The sequence below is a fragment of the Melanostigma gelatinosum genome (genome assembly GCF_949748355.1).
Source record: "Melanostigma gelatinosum genome assembly, chromosome: 14".
Lineage (NCBI taxonomy): Eukaryota > Metazoa > Chordata > Actinopteri > Perciformes > Zoarcidae > Melanostigma > Melanostigma gelatinosum.
Genome location: NC_136647.1, coordinates 24,285,044 through 24,299,361, shown reverse-complemented (window position 1 = coordinate 24,299,361; position 14,318 = coordinate 24,285,044). Strand labels below are relative to the sequence as shown.

At 41.6% G+C, this 14,318-nt stretch overlaps 1 protein-coding gene and 1 long non-coding RNA gene across 4 annotated transcripts in view; both read right to left on the bottom strand.

Moving 5' to 3' along the window:
• The window catches only part of LOC306788248 (RAC-beta serine/threonine-protein kinase-like), a 15,448-nt gene extending 5,983 nt beyond the window's left edge, over window positions 1-9,465 (bottom strand). Inside the window, exons 1-10 of one of the 3 annotated variants that reach the window (XM_079283685.1) lie at window positions 9,407-9,465; window positions 7,456-7,606; window positions 7,164-7,292; window positions 6,732-6,843; window positions 6,015-6,165; window positions 4,932-5,063; window positions 3,426-3,491; window positions 2,432-2,500; window positions 2,217-2,339; window positions 599-727 (exon numbers count right to left, since the gene is read on the bottom strand). In XM_079283685.1, the coding sequence (XP_079139811.1) occupies window positions 599-727; window positions 2,217-2,339; window positions 2,432-2,500; window positions 3,426-3,491; window positions 4,932-5,063; window positions 6,015-6,165; window positions 6,732-6,843; window positions 7,164-7,292; window positions 7,456-7,501 (957 nt within the window). In that variant the 5' untranslated portion in view covers window positions 7,502-7,606; window positions 9,407-9,465. The remainder of the gene's footprint in view (window positions 1-598; window positions 728-2,216; window positions 2,340-2,431; window positions 2,501-3,425; window positions 3,492-4,931; window positions 5,064-6,014; window positions 6,166-6,731; window positions 6,844-7,163; window positions 7,293-7,455; window positions 7,607-9,406) is intronic. The other 2 variants (XM_079283686.1, XM_079283687.1) reach the window with 2 other exon arrangements.
• A 1,646-nt stretch (window positions 9,466-11,111) lies between these two features.
• On the bottom strand, window positions 11,112-12,047 carry LOC306788067. Its single transcript, XR_013772573.1, has 3 exons — window positions 12,013-12,047; window positions 11,565-11,622; window positions 11,112-11,439 (listed from the first exon to the last, which is right to left on the bottom strand). It is a non-coding gene; the product is annotated as an uncharacterized lncRNA (long non-coding RNA).
• Window positions 12,048-14,318: the final 2,271 nt, after the last annotated feature.

Sequence of the window (14,318 nt, the reverse complement as noted above, 5' to 3'; positions counted from 1 at the left end):
ACGCCTACATACCGTAACGCTTTGTCCACCACCCTCATCCGTCATTATACATTACAGGGAAGACAAAATGTTCCCAAACTTGCGACTTAAATGACGCCGCGGCTTCTGACGTTCCTCCGCTCACCATGACGTCGCCGTTAAATGATTAAGCTGCTCCGTTCACGTGAACACACTACTGCTTTATATCTGTTCACTGACACTCTGCATTGATATTCACGGACTTGTTACTTGAAAAGGAACAGCAGCAGTAGAACTTTACACACTATGATGATTACACTGTAAAAATAAAATTAAAAAAAATACTCTTGATCCGCGGTTCACGAGTGATCCGAACCGTGAGGGCTGATCCGAACGGATCACGGATCGATCCGTGACACCACTAATATACATATATACATATATATACACATACATATATATATACATACACATATATATATATACATATTACACATACGTGTATGTATATATACACATACATATATATACATACACATATATATATATACATATTACACATACGTGTATGTATATATACAGTATGTGTGAAAATGAGCGCTTGTGTAGAAGTCAAAACTGTGTTTAACATGTACCTTACCTCAGGTGCCAGATATTCAGGAGTACCACAGAAGGTTTTCATGGTAGCGTCAGGGGTAATGCCCTCCTTACAAAGGCCAAAATCTGTGATTTTGATGTGGCCGTCTTTATCCAGCATCAGATTCTCCAGCTGAGATGACAAACACATCAGATGGGACTCTTATGATCATTTCATGGATATGATGACAGCTTCTGAACTTAGAATGAATTCGTTTTTTTAATCAAACTGTGATTGGGTCACTGAACAGTCAAGAATTAATTGACACTGTGCTGGGGTTTGCTGCTTGGTTAAAGTAGACTTAAAGAGTGATTTATAAGCCACCCTGTTCAGGGCTTCCTCCACACTAATAGCCATGTTTCCATGCAGCAATCAGTGACACCTGCTGGTCTATGGCACCAAATGAGCGAGCAACAACCATTTGGAAATATACAGCAGTGAGCACATCCTTGGTCGTTGACTGGTTAGCAGAAGTACTGAGCCCTGCCACTTCAATAAGCAGCTCAGCATCTTTTCCAATAAAATGTTGTAACTGAAAAATCCTTCCAATCAGCAAACATTTTCTGCTGGAGAGAAGCAGAGAAACACAGGCTCTCAATGAGCCATGTTTTTTAGTTTGACAAAGAGTCTTAATTTCCCCAAAATACATGGTAACTTAGTGTGATTTAAGATCTGAGCCATAGACTAAGTCTATCTGTGAAAGTGGACTGTGATCTGTATTCTTAGTGCTGGCTGATAAAATCCTATAATGAAAAAACAATAATGATATGAAGATTATTGCAATAGTGCACAACAGGATTACACTGATGTTGTAGAAGTTCTGAAGGGATGGCCGGATAGAAACTAATCTTAGGAATAATATTTGTCAAGAAATTCATCCGTCTTCATCTAGTGGTTCTTCCCATTTGGAAAATACTGACCAGATTTACATTTATAGTCTCTGACTGTCTACTGGAACATTTAAAGGGGATTTAGTTGTGCTGCAGTCTAAATAGTTTCTACTTTTGGACCAAGTCAAAAATCTTAAAAGACTGTTGTTTCCCAAAAAACAAAACGATGGCTAACCCTACATTCTCTCCATTATGTGTCAACATACGGACCCCACAAATTACAAACTCTGTGCACCACTGCTCACATATGAGTCACTGATTAATTCCCCCCCTTACAAAAGTCCATGTGAATGGAAAGAACTTTAAACTGTACTTTCAACAGTTATTTTGGCTTACCTGTCGAGAGTTATTGTTCAACTACATCCGATGGAACAAGGAGCATTCTGCCTTGTTGTACAAGGGAAATGACTAAATGTGGCCATACGATGTGCAACACTCAGACTTTATTTCAGCAGCACACGCTGATTCCAGTAGAAGTCACAAGTCATTTCTTAACGACATTGGAATTTAACAGTGAAAGAATAACATTTCCAGATCATTTCTACTGGAAATGTTACTTTGACTGAAGTATCAATAAAAATACTGAAACTGCTATCACATGCTGTTAAATGCTTAAATTCTATTCCAACTAGAGACATCATCTTTATTGAATGGATTAAAAAGTCAAATCTAAAACCAGAATCAATCACAGCATCTTCTCTGAAATCATGCTATGAATATTGTATATTCACCTTCAGATCCCGGTAAACAACATCACGTGAATGGAGGTACTCGAGCGCTGACACAATCTCAGCCCCGTAGAAGCGTGCCCGGTCCTCTGTGAACACTCGCTCCCGTGACAGGTGGAAGAACAGCTGAAAGAGGAAGGGCAGTGTTTGAATGTGCACGGCAAGCTGTTGACATCGAGTGACATTTAGTGCATCTCCATGCGACTGTGACGTCTCACCTCGCCTCCATTAGCGTATTCCATTACAAAACAGAGCCGATCATGGGTTTGGAAAGCATACTTCAGTGTCTGCAGGAAGGAAATGATCATGATGATTATAGGACCTGAGTACCTCCTAACAGCACTCCTAACTGATGAGTGAACTCTGGTTTTGTGACTGGAGGTTTGAAAATTAAAAATGTTGGGACATTCTACATCAACACTTACATTCAAGAATATTAAAGAAAATGAGAGGGCCTCCCCTAAATATTGATGATGCATGTCATCAGTCAAAGGCTACTGACATTATGTCTGTTTTCATCAATGTTACACAGCAACACAGGAAAACAAAGTTCACCGAACCCAATATTGTCTCAAAAAGCAAAAACAACACGTCCAACAGTGGGTCTGGTGTGAGGCTCCACTTACACTGCTTTCACCTAAGGCTAACAATGACAATGATAACACTCTTGTTTAGCAGGTATAATGAGCATTTAAATTGACCCTAAACTCCATTCAATCGATTTGTAGCGCCCAAAATCACCAATCACAAATTTGCCTCAGAGGACTTTACAATCTGTACAACATATGACAGGATGTCTCAGGACCCCCACATCTGAAAAGGAAAATCTCCCCACCATTTCAGTTTCACATGTTAGCATGCTAATATTTACTAATTACCACTAAATACGTAACCCACGATGGGTTTTGCAGGTATTCGATCACTGTAGTATTTGGACAAACTAAGATTTTGAGCTGATGATGGCGATCTATGAAATGTCAGAAGACGTATGTATGAAAGACGTGTACTTATTGTGTACCTTTGCTGCCTTCACCATTGCAAAAGAGATTTCATCTCAATTTGGTTTTTTTATCCTTTTCATCTGGTTAAATATGTATTTATATTATATAAATTCCCTTGAGGACCACGTGGCTCATGAAAAAGACAAGCTGCTGGCTGCTCTATCTGAGGCAGCGCTGCATTCAACAGCAGAGCTCCTTCAAGTGTTCTTACCGTGAGGAAGGGGTGTCGTGTGTGTTGTAACACTCTGCTCTCTGTAACTGTATGGGCCACCTCATCCTGCCAACAAACATATTATTGTCAGATAATGTCCATGTTTTGAATAAATAAATAAATGCATTACTTCTAATGCTGAATTCATTAAAGGTACCAATAATTAGGAAGGTGTTTTAGACAACAGTTTCCCCAAACTCAACTATTTTTCTGGGGGGGATTTTCACACTTCTGAAGAGTATGCTGTAGTTACTGTTTACTGTATTTCAAAATTTGATACGTTTACCATCAATAACAGTTTGAGAATGTTTTCTTCTTTGATAGTGTACATGTTAATATTAAATAAAACAGTGTTCTTAATTAATTATCTTCGGCTTACGGTGTCTCTGCTTCCTTATTTTGAAAGGAAATACAGCCAATTACACAATATATGTTTTTTTTTGTCTAAATGCTACAAAATGGCTCTTAATGTGTTTGCATATATTTAAACGTACATATGCAAAATAAGTTGAAGAGATGTTCTGCTTAGTGTCAGTTCAGTGCAGTGTCTGATGAGTGAAACAATCAATAAAGGTTTCCAAATCATTCCTCTAAGTAGGATGAAACACAAGTGAGCATAATCCATTGAAAAGGTGTTTCAGGCATCATGTATTTTATTCATGTGTGTTCTTGAATCATTTATTTATTTCCTTATGGTGTGATATGCGGGGGAGGAGGGATTCACCTTCTTCAGGTTGGAGTAAGAATAAGATGAGTAACACTGAAAACACACTTCCCTAAAAGAGACCAGAACTCCCTGCAAGCAACAACATTTTGGAGTTGGAAGGGTTCTAAAAAACATATTTTTTACAAAAAATAAAATGAAATACAATTATGAAATAAACCTTTTCTAATGCGGCAATGAATTATACAGTACATCAAATCGAATACATGTGTGTGAGATAACTCCCTTTATCTCCTGTGAGAGATAATTGATGTGGACCGTTGAACGGGTTTTCATGTTCATCACAAAAACACCATTCCTCTGGGGAATCATTGTGTGTGGATTGGGTTTGAGGTCCCACCTCGTATCAGATCATTGCATTCACAGCCTCTCTCTCAGGAGTTCTGTTGTGTCTTAAAACTAAGTCTCAACATTAATATGATGCATTATTATTCATCAGTTTGATAAATAATAATCCAGCATCAGATTAAATGTTAAGCTCCACTTGAACAGTTGTGCAAATGTGAGTACATTGTGCTGATCATTCCTCTTTCACTCTGCACTGGAAGTTAACATTTTTAACCTTCTTCTACCTCTGGCAATACCAACAATTCCTCGTAAGGCTGACCGAATATGTATTCCAATGCATAACCCCCACATTTCTATTATATATATATATATATATATATATTTATTATTATGATATTTATTTTGCTCGTTAGATGAAGGTATGGAGAATGAGAAGAGTGACTACTACAGTTCAAACCATGTGTGTCTGCACACACAGGGCACCTCTTAGTTACCTTTGCTATGATGACCTCTTTGCGCAGTATTTTCATGGCATAATGAACTCCGGTGGACCTCTCTTTGACCAGAATCACCTTCCCAAATGTCCCCTTCCCAAGAAGCTTCAGGTACTCAAAGTCACTCATTGTCTGTAATGTGTAGAAGGTCACGGTGTGAGAATTCATGAGGGATCGTAAGAACTCTTTACACAGAGATGAGCATTTCATTCAACTCACATGTTTCTTCTATAGTCACAGCCGTGTTAGTACACATAATTGTCCAATCTTTTCAGAAAAGCTTGCATGAAATTGAAATGTGCAAAAATAAGTTGTCTGCACATTGTTTGGTAAGGTTACGTCAAGGTGTTGTCCATATGTACTGTAATGATGTTTTACTGTATAATTAATTCTCCTTATGTAATATAAACTGCTTTGGTCTTTAAATAGTAAATATCAGAAACTAACCAAATGAAGAGTCCACTGGGGATCAGTGGACTCAGTGGTCAGAGGATGCTGTTCATCCTAGTTGTTGTTGCTGAAGCTAATGTAAAAGAAATCCTCTGATCTTGGTTAATACACAAGGCATTTCAATGTCATTGTCCAATACAGCAGTAAATGTCAACTTACCTTCAAAAATAAACCCCCAGTGTTTAATGTCAGACTTTTAGAAAGACTAATGCCATTTATGGAAAAATACATTGACAACACTAATGTGACAATGTGCAGGTGTCTGTGGTAGTGATTATCAGCTTAATCTGCAGCTCCCCTCAGCTCATTATCCGTGCAATAAACTTGCACATTGTTTAAAACTAAGAAGTTCCAGTCCGTACATTTTTATTATCAGTGTAAAACTGTGTGCAAGATAAAAATGACTCTGGGTCTGGAGGTAGACTGCTCATAAACTATTCTGAAGAAATCATACATACAAAACAATGTCAATATAATACAGCGCCCCTAAAAAATAAAATACAAATGATTGTTTGCATTTCCAAATGTCCTTGCAAGGAAAATATTAAACATTGCCATAGTGTTATTGTATTCATAGTCTTCTGGATTCGATCAAACTTAAGCTTCTATGTCCTCAACAACTGATTGTCTCACCACTTTGGAGCGATTCTTGGACATGGACACCTCCATCTCCTCCAGGCTGCTTTCGCTGGGTGAGCCAAACATATCCATTGGTTCCTCCTCCTCCTGTTCCCTCATCTTCAGACCATTTGCCACCGACTGGATTGCCCGCATCCACTCCTCTCTGAAAGGTAAAAACCCCAAATATCTTGAATTGTTAATACGTTTTGGAGTCTTTTAAACACACTGAACCAAACAACCGCGGCCCAGTGTGTGACATATATCACGCCAGTATCACAGGAGCAAAAGAGGCATGACGTTTAATACAACAGTGGCGACATCTAGCTAACAACGGGCAAAAAAAGCCACTTTTCCGTCCTTGTTATATGCCGGTCCTCTACTTGGAGGGTAAGGAGCTCCCAGACCTGGTTGTCTCCCCAATTTGCTTCCATTCTCAGTTGCTATAGCTGCTAGTGTGTTGTTTTTAAATCTGTGGTTGGGGCTCAAAAATAACACGTCACCAAAACATCACAGCTGTTTCTCTATGCCGGCTGACCCTTTTCACACAGACATGGGCTCGGCTCTGTGACCACCTCAGCTGGCTCAGTGATGGAGCCTCCGTACCTTTCATACAGAACAGCGAGGCAGAACAGTCCCACCTTGAACAGGCTGTGTGAAAGGGGCTACCATAGTTTGACACAAGGCTAGGAAAAACATTGTTATTGGTATACCATTTTACCCTGTTCTTACCTCTCCTCATTGCTGTCTACGTGAAAGGTGCGTTCAATAACAGTGGTCCATTGTAGGCAACGAATGACAAATGTGTTGGGCCGGGGTCTTTCAGTCTTCATTAACTGGCACTCTGTAAAGAACACAAAGAACAACGATTGTTTCTATCGTTTGTAGGTATATGCATCGATAGATAGGTGTGTGTGTTTTTATATGTATGTGCATGTATGTCAAGTGAAGCTCAATCTAAAGGTAATTTTGTTTTGTAATGTTGAATAATTGTCAATATGTGTCGATGCCAATAAAAAACTAAAACAAAGACGGATGTTTACAGGAAGCTACTTAGGATGTTAAACCATGAAGTGTATGGAAGTCAAAATAGCCATCTAGCTTTGAGAAGTAGAAAGCAGTGGTTGTGAAGAAAATAATGATATTTTCGTGTGGGGGACTGACCTGCTACTGAGAAGTTGTTGAGTGGTGGTGAGGTCTGGTCGCTTAGATCAGGCTTCTCCTTGTAGCCGATGAAAGAACCATCACTCTTCAAGATGAAATACCTGGGCCTCCACGTTTTGATATATTCACCTGAATAAAGTAAATCCAATCAATAGGCACATCAGTGGCCTTTTTGGATGAACCCTTTAGCTCCATCTGATTGAACCAAAGGGTTCTCATTTAGAACACTTGTAGTGTATTTCACTCGAAATTATCAGCATGACAAGACCTTACTCATCCTTATGCTCCTTACCTCGTTTGTGAAGCCAGCCCTCTCTGACTATATTAACTTCATTCATGGTGGGAGATGTGAGAGAGGGTAAGTAACAGGAGGTCGGGGTGGGGAACAGTGGATTTCTCTCTGGCCCGTTCAAGTCTCAGTTATCAAATCTGAACAGCAACTGCTGAATGAAACAAGCAAAGAGGTCAACTAAATTCACTTTATTTCCAGACCTTTGTTTTATAAAGTTAAACGTCAAAGTTAAAAACCTTTAGAAATAAAACACAAAACCAAATGAAGAACCGATGTACAAAGACAACATCAGGATACTGTAATGGCTGGTCTGATTATAACAAGTGGCCCGCAAAGAAGCATGAAATCTGTAAAAGCGCTCAGAACCCAAAACACATGCTCAACTGAGTTTAACTTTATGTAATGAAGTACTTTTGAAGACTTTCATAACTGCACACAGCCCCCTTTTGGATGGAAAGCTATACCATATAATGATGTTAAAACAGTAGGACAGTAGCAGCATGGCTGTAAATACCACCAACTAATAGTCTAGTTCTACTTATTATATTGTTCTGAAATGGATCAGTTGTGTCATTCTGAATGTTACCATTAGTGTGACATCTGTAGACGACAAGCTGCTAACCTTTGATCATAGATCAGCCCTGTCTTAACAAGACTTCAATTCAGTCACCTCATCCTAAACAGGAATAACTTTTGACAAATGAAATACTGCATATTAACTATTCAAATATCTTAATATTTAGTTAGTTCTGGTGAATGTTAGCTACTGGTGACAACTAGTGTTACAAAAGTCTAAAATTGAGTTGACATAATGCTCCATAAAATGGTAATGCTGGTCGCGTATCTGCATAGCTTAGCGACACATGTGAAAAGCTATGGATCACATTTCGTTTCAGAATATACATCTAGTGACGGCTATCATAACTGACTCATTATAATGCACTAGATTTCAACATCATTTGTAGGGAGAATTGAGTAGGAAACGCAACGTAAACGCACCTCTGCAAAAACCTTGTTGTTACCACATTTTAATATTATTTTGGAGAAGCGTGTAACATGTAACGAAACGTAAAGCCTTAGTTTCGTGTGTGATCTGGCCATCGAACAGAGAAGGCAGACTTACCGGTGGGACATGTAACTTAACACTGACGTTAATGTCCAGTGTCTTAATAACGCCAACCTTACAGGACAATATAACGTTAACCTTATGGCACAAGTAAGTTAGAGACTTTTACGTTATAGCGCTAGCAAATCTGGTTCAATGTTTGATTTCACCAACCAAATCACAGTGTTTAGCTAACGTTATTACATAGAAGGCTGGCAGTTAACGTAAACATTAGTTAGCTAGCTAGCTAACGAGCTGTTAGCACTTTAGCTGACGGCTGTTAGCTCAATGCTAACAGTGATAAATTAAGTTGGAGAAATGTAAATCTAACTAATAACCAAACAAATATCTGACAATTAATCTAACGGTATATTAGTTGTGCACCTGAAACATCGAAACACCGAACAAATATCCCAAATTTTAAGTAATTTTACGTTAAATGTCATCAAAGTTATAAGTCACTTTGCTAATTCACGTTAAAGCTTAGTTAGCTAGTATCACACATTTAGCTAACGTTAGTGTTTTACAGTGAAAAAGACAGACTTGTGCTTCCATACGGTGACTATACTTGTAGTTAACGTTACCGTGGTGTTACTAGCAAATTATATATCTATCATAAATTGGAAATGTTTGTTTATTATTAGTAAACATGTCTGACATTTGCGATCATATGCCTTCTTGTAGGTTACTGATGTAGCCTTGCTAATACTATAGCGAAGTACGTTAACGTTAGTCAAATCATTATTCTTATTAGTTATGAGTTACAGGTTCCATCATTTATCACGAAATCTGATATATTTTACATTTAATGATATCACAGCAGGATTTAACGCATATTTCACTGACTTTATCCCACGTTCCTCTCGTTTCAATGCCGTTCTGCTAGGCTCGATCCAGAGCAGGCCGTCCACCCAGAAAAACACCGTGGACTTTCTTCTTCTTGGTAGCAGATAGATGGTGGCTGATCTTTGGACACATACCGCCATCTGCAGACAAGACGGCGCAAATGAATCTCTAGTTCGTGTGGTAGCTGTGCAGCAGCAGCAATCTCAGGGAAACATGATCAGAACAACAGCGTTTAGGCTACCCCAACCCGTATAATAGACAATAGGCTTCCACAATGCAACAAATAAATAGCCACATTCAATCATATTGTAGTTGGAATAGAAAATTGGAAAAACATATACATGAATGCCTATTTTGTTGATCCATATTGTTCCCAGGCCAGACGAGATTTGTAATCTCTCCAGAGTGTTCTAGGTCTACCAACTAACCCTTACTTTGCTGTCAAAAAATAGCTTGATATGCAGAGTATTAAAGATGAGAGGGTATACCAATTGCTTGTGCACAGCTAGTATGTCTCGAAGTAGGTACTTGGAGACATACTGGCTGTGCAGTATGTCGACCAGGAATAGGTGTTCCTGGTCGGAAGAGGTGGGCCACCTGCTCGGGGCCCACCTCTGAGAGCTGTCCAGGAGTATTGTCGCATGTGCCCCCAAGCCAGGGTACCAGACTCATCCCGCTGCCCATTATTGAAACTCCCTTCCAACGACTCACCATAGATATAGTTTTGCCTCTACCAAGAACCAGTTGCGCGCCGCACACCGATTCATCATGGACTATGCCAAACGATCCTGGGGGCCATACCAGCTGGAGCTGATATTCCCTGTTGGCTGTCACTCACCGTGTGTCACTCCTCAGAAGACAAAGAAGCTCAGGTCACAGAGACTGAACTAGACCGGCCCGTGAAGGATTTCTGTTTTTTTCTTCTCCATTTCCCTTTCCCCTACTTTTCAAAATTAAAAAGAGACTTTTGGTTGAAATCTTGATTGACATATATTAGTCCTTGTTTTTTTCCAGCTTGGCCAAGCCTCACATTAATAGAATTACAGCAGCATCCATAATCATGACCAATAATATAGCTTTCTGAAAGGGTTGTATTGCTTTTTTGCCAAAAATACATCTTATTGATAACATTTTTATGTCGATAAATGTATAATAAAACAACAACAATACTTCTTTAGAGGTTTTAGAAGTTATGATTGTAAATGAATCATTTGAAAATGTTTTTGACTGTCCATAATGTCCATTATCTCTTTGTAAGATATCTGACGCTTGGTTGACGCTTCTAACAAGGCGGTATCACGTGTTGTGTCTGTGTCGTCGGCGATCAAGAGTCTTAGTAGCCGGTTAGGATGGATAAAAGGGATAAATGGCTGAGTTTGACAGTAAGCTCCCAGCTTCACTACAGTACAAATCAAGTGCTCAGTGACAAAAGGAGGCTGCCTCTGTCTGGCCTCACGAACACTGGAGTCTGACTGCTCTCCAGGCGGCAGGTTATGTGAATATTTACCGGGGCAACAATTGACAACTGAGTTGCATTATTTTGCAAGACTTTTACTTGTAATTGAGTACTTTTACAAAGCACAATAATCCTACAGGGTGGAAGCTGCAGTAAGAAATGGTAGTACTGAATTGTCAGAGATGTGTTTGAGGTCATTTAGAAACGGTGTCTCCATCACAGTTTATTTTTCAGATGTAATATGTCCTTGTTAGTACATCTTGAAACCACAATTGTTTAAAACACAAGAGGCATTCCTATAAAAAAAAAAGTTTGGGAATGTTACATGCTCATCTAAATTTTTTTTATATTGACCAGTATCTTTTCAGTTTTGTGTTACTCTTAAATATCAAAATTAGGTTAAAAAATCCAATATTGGTCGGGATTTGTAAAAATAGCCTAATTTCTATCAGGTAAAAGAAATTGTCCAGGCATTGTATGACAACACATTCACATCTATGAATTATTTTCTTGATCCATTCTTCCGTCTTTTAGTCTTCACCTTTTGGCAGTGCACTGTGCAGCTCCTGAATCAGTGCTGGAAGAGAAAAATATGAATATTGCTAAGGGTATAACACAAAATCATTCTTTTAATATTAATAGTTTATATAAGCTTCATAAATAAACTTCATGTCAATGGACACCATACAAGGTAGAGCTCACCTGTGATAATCTCCTCCTTCACTTTTTGAAGTTCCTTTTTCACTTCTTCAAGAATTTCCTTCAAACACATATGCAAAACCATAAGACTGTGGTATTAAAAAGTTCTTAATTGCCAAATCCTTGATCATAATTACAGTCAATCAGTATTTCAGTTCTATGCAATAACATGGCACATTAGTGGCATCCTGTTGTGCTTTTGATGACATTACTCCCTGTTGCTTGCAAATTCCCGACTGGGAAACACATACAGAATCTTACATCGTTTTTTACCATCTTTGTTCATTATAAACAAAAGCCACAACATTTCCTGTGCCATGGAAATTATGTGGTTTTTGATGACTTAAAAGTTGATAATGAACAAGAAGATGAAAAAGTTATAACACAGTCATAACACTTTACTGTTCGTCTAGCTGCAGGATGGTGTTTTATGTTTAAAAGAGCAGCCAACCTCTTTGATTCTTTCCAGCTCACTATTATTTCCTGATAACAATTTTAGAAACTCTAAAATATCTGGTATGAACTGACAGAATTATATCTTTGCTGTTGGGGATGTATTTGTACATGTTGTATCCATAGTGTTTGTGCGTGTTAACATGTAACTTTGGGTGCCTGTGTGTGTGTGTGAGAGAGTGTGAAAATAACTTGACATCTTGTTAAAATAGCTATGTCCCTTTAATAGCCATCACTCGCCACATCTAAATGTTGTTCATTTCACTAGCTTAGGGCCCCACCTCGGCGATTTGGCCGGCTGGAAAGTTTTAGGGATGGTTGGTGGAGGGTAGCCTGAGCGAAGCGGTTTGGGGAAAGGCTAGTTTGAGGGTCCACTGCGGCTGCCGGGCCTTGCAGACCCCCCCCGGTCCATGTGGGACAGTAGTGGCTGTGGAGGCAGGTGGCCTTCCGGGAGTAGTTTTAAAGAGGGGCGGGAGGGTGGGGTGCGAAAGGCGTAGCAGGCTGAGCTATGGTGGCCGTGGGTATTTGTAGGGTGTGGCCGGAAGTGGCCCCGTGGAGGTGTGGCCCTGCTCCTGAAATTCAGCTAAGGTTTATCTCCAATTCACTAGCTTAGGGCCCCACCTCGGCGATTTGGCCGGCTGGAGAGTTTTAGGGATGGTTGGTGGAGGGTAGCCTGAGTGAAGCGGTTTGGGGAAAGGCTAGTTTGAGGGTCCACTGCGGCTCCCGGGCCTTGCAGACCCCCAAAAGCCTGCCTACGGGAGCAGTGCCGCCTGCCCGTTGCGCATGTCGGTGCCGCTGTGGTGGGTGTAGAGTTGGTAGGAGTGGGAGGGCCAGCGGCCCAGGCTTTGATGGTGGTCTGGGACTCCTCTGCTCGCTGCGGTGGTGGCGGCTCCTACGCGGGAGGAGTGGCCAGGGAAGGAGCCGGGATTGATCCCGGAGATGGTTAGGATTCCCCTGAAGTGCCAGAGGAACCAGGATCGGTTGGCGATGCGGCCAGTCTCTGTGGTGAACAGTGGTTCGTGGGGGGCGGTTTGCTGTGTTTTCCTGGTTTGTAGTTAGCGCATGAGGGGTTCGTAGGGGCTCAGGTGTGAGTTGAATTTGAAATCTTCTCTTCTCTTTCTTCGAGGCTGGTCTCCGGCAATGTCGTCCGTCGTGAAAACCCCCCAAAAGACGGCAGAGGGAGCGGCATCGTTGTTGGCCAATTGTGTGAGTTTGTCGCTGGAAGTGGGCGGGGTGGGGGCACTGGCATCCCGGTGCCAGATGTCCCGGTTATGGTCACTTGCTGTGTTTTCTGAAGTAGGCGGCGGGGGCACTGGCGTCCTGCGTTCCGTTGTTGCTTTGCGTTCCGTGCTTGCTGCGTCTCGTTGCCTGCTGCGTTGCGTGGCTGCGTCATGCGTCGTTCCGTTGTTGCTTGATGTGATCCGTTGTTGCTTGCTGCATTGCTGAGTCGTTACTTGCTGCGTTGTTACGTTGCTGCGGTCCGTTGCACTGTGTTGCTGCATCCCGTTGTTGCTTGCTGCGTCGTTGCGTTGCTGCGTTACGTTGCTGCGTTACGTTGCTGCGTTACGTTGCTGGGGGGAGTTGCTGTGTTCCGTCGTTGCAATGCGTGGCTGCTGCGTTCTGCCGTTGCTGCATTCTGTTCCGGCGTTGCTGCGTTCCGTTCCATTCCGGTGTTGCTGCGTTACGTGGCATGGCTGAGTCGTTCCGTGGCTGCGTCATTGCACTCCGTGGCTGCGTTGCTGCGGTCCGTTGCTGCGTTGTTGCGTTGTTGCGTTGCTGCGATTCGTTGCTGCGTTCTGTTCCTGTTGCTGCGTCCCGTTGCCTGCTGCGTTCGGTTGCTGCATTGTTGCGTGGCTGCGGTCAGTGGCTGCGATGCGTGGCTGCTGCTTTCTGCCGTTGCTGCACTCCGTTCCGGCGTTGCTGCGCTCCGTTCCATTCCGGCGTTGCGTAGCATGGCTGAGTCGTTGAGTGGCTGCGTCATTGCACTCCGTGGCTGCGTTGCTGCGTTTCGTTGTTGCTTGGTATCTGCATGGTGGAAAAGCGGAATGGGGGAGGGGGACAGAGGAGAGGGAACCTGGCAACCCGGTGCCAGGACTTAGGGGGGGACAGAGGCAAGAAGACCTGGCAGCCCGGTGCCAGGAATCTGCCTAGTAGGAAAAGCGGAATAGGGGAGGGGGACAGAGGAGAGGGAACCTGGCAACCCGGTGCCAGGACTTAGGGGGGGACAGAGGCAAGAAGACCTGGCAACCCGGTGCCTGGAATCTGCCTAGTGGGAAGAGTATGCGTAGTAGGAAAAGCGGGATA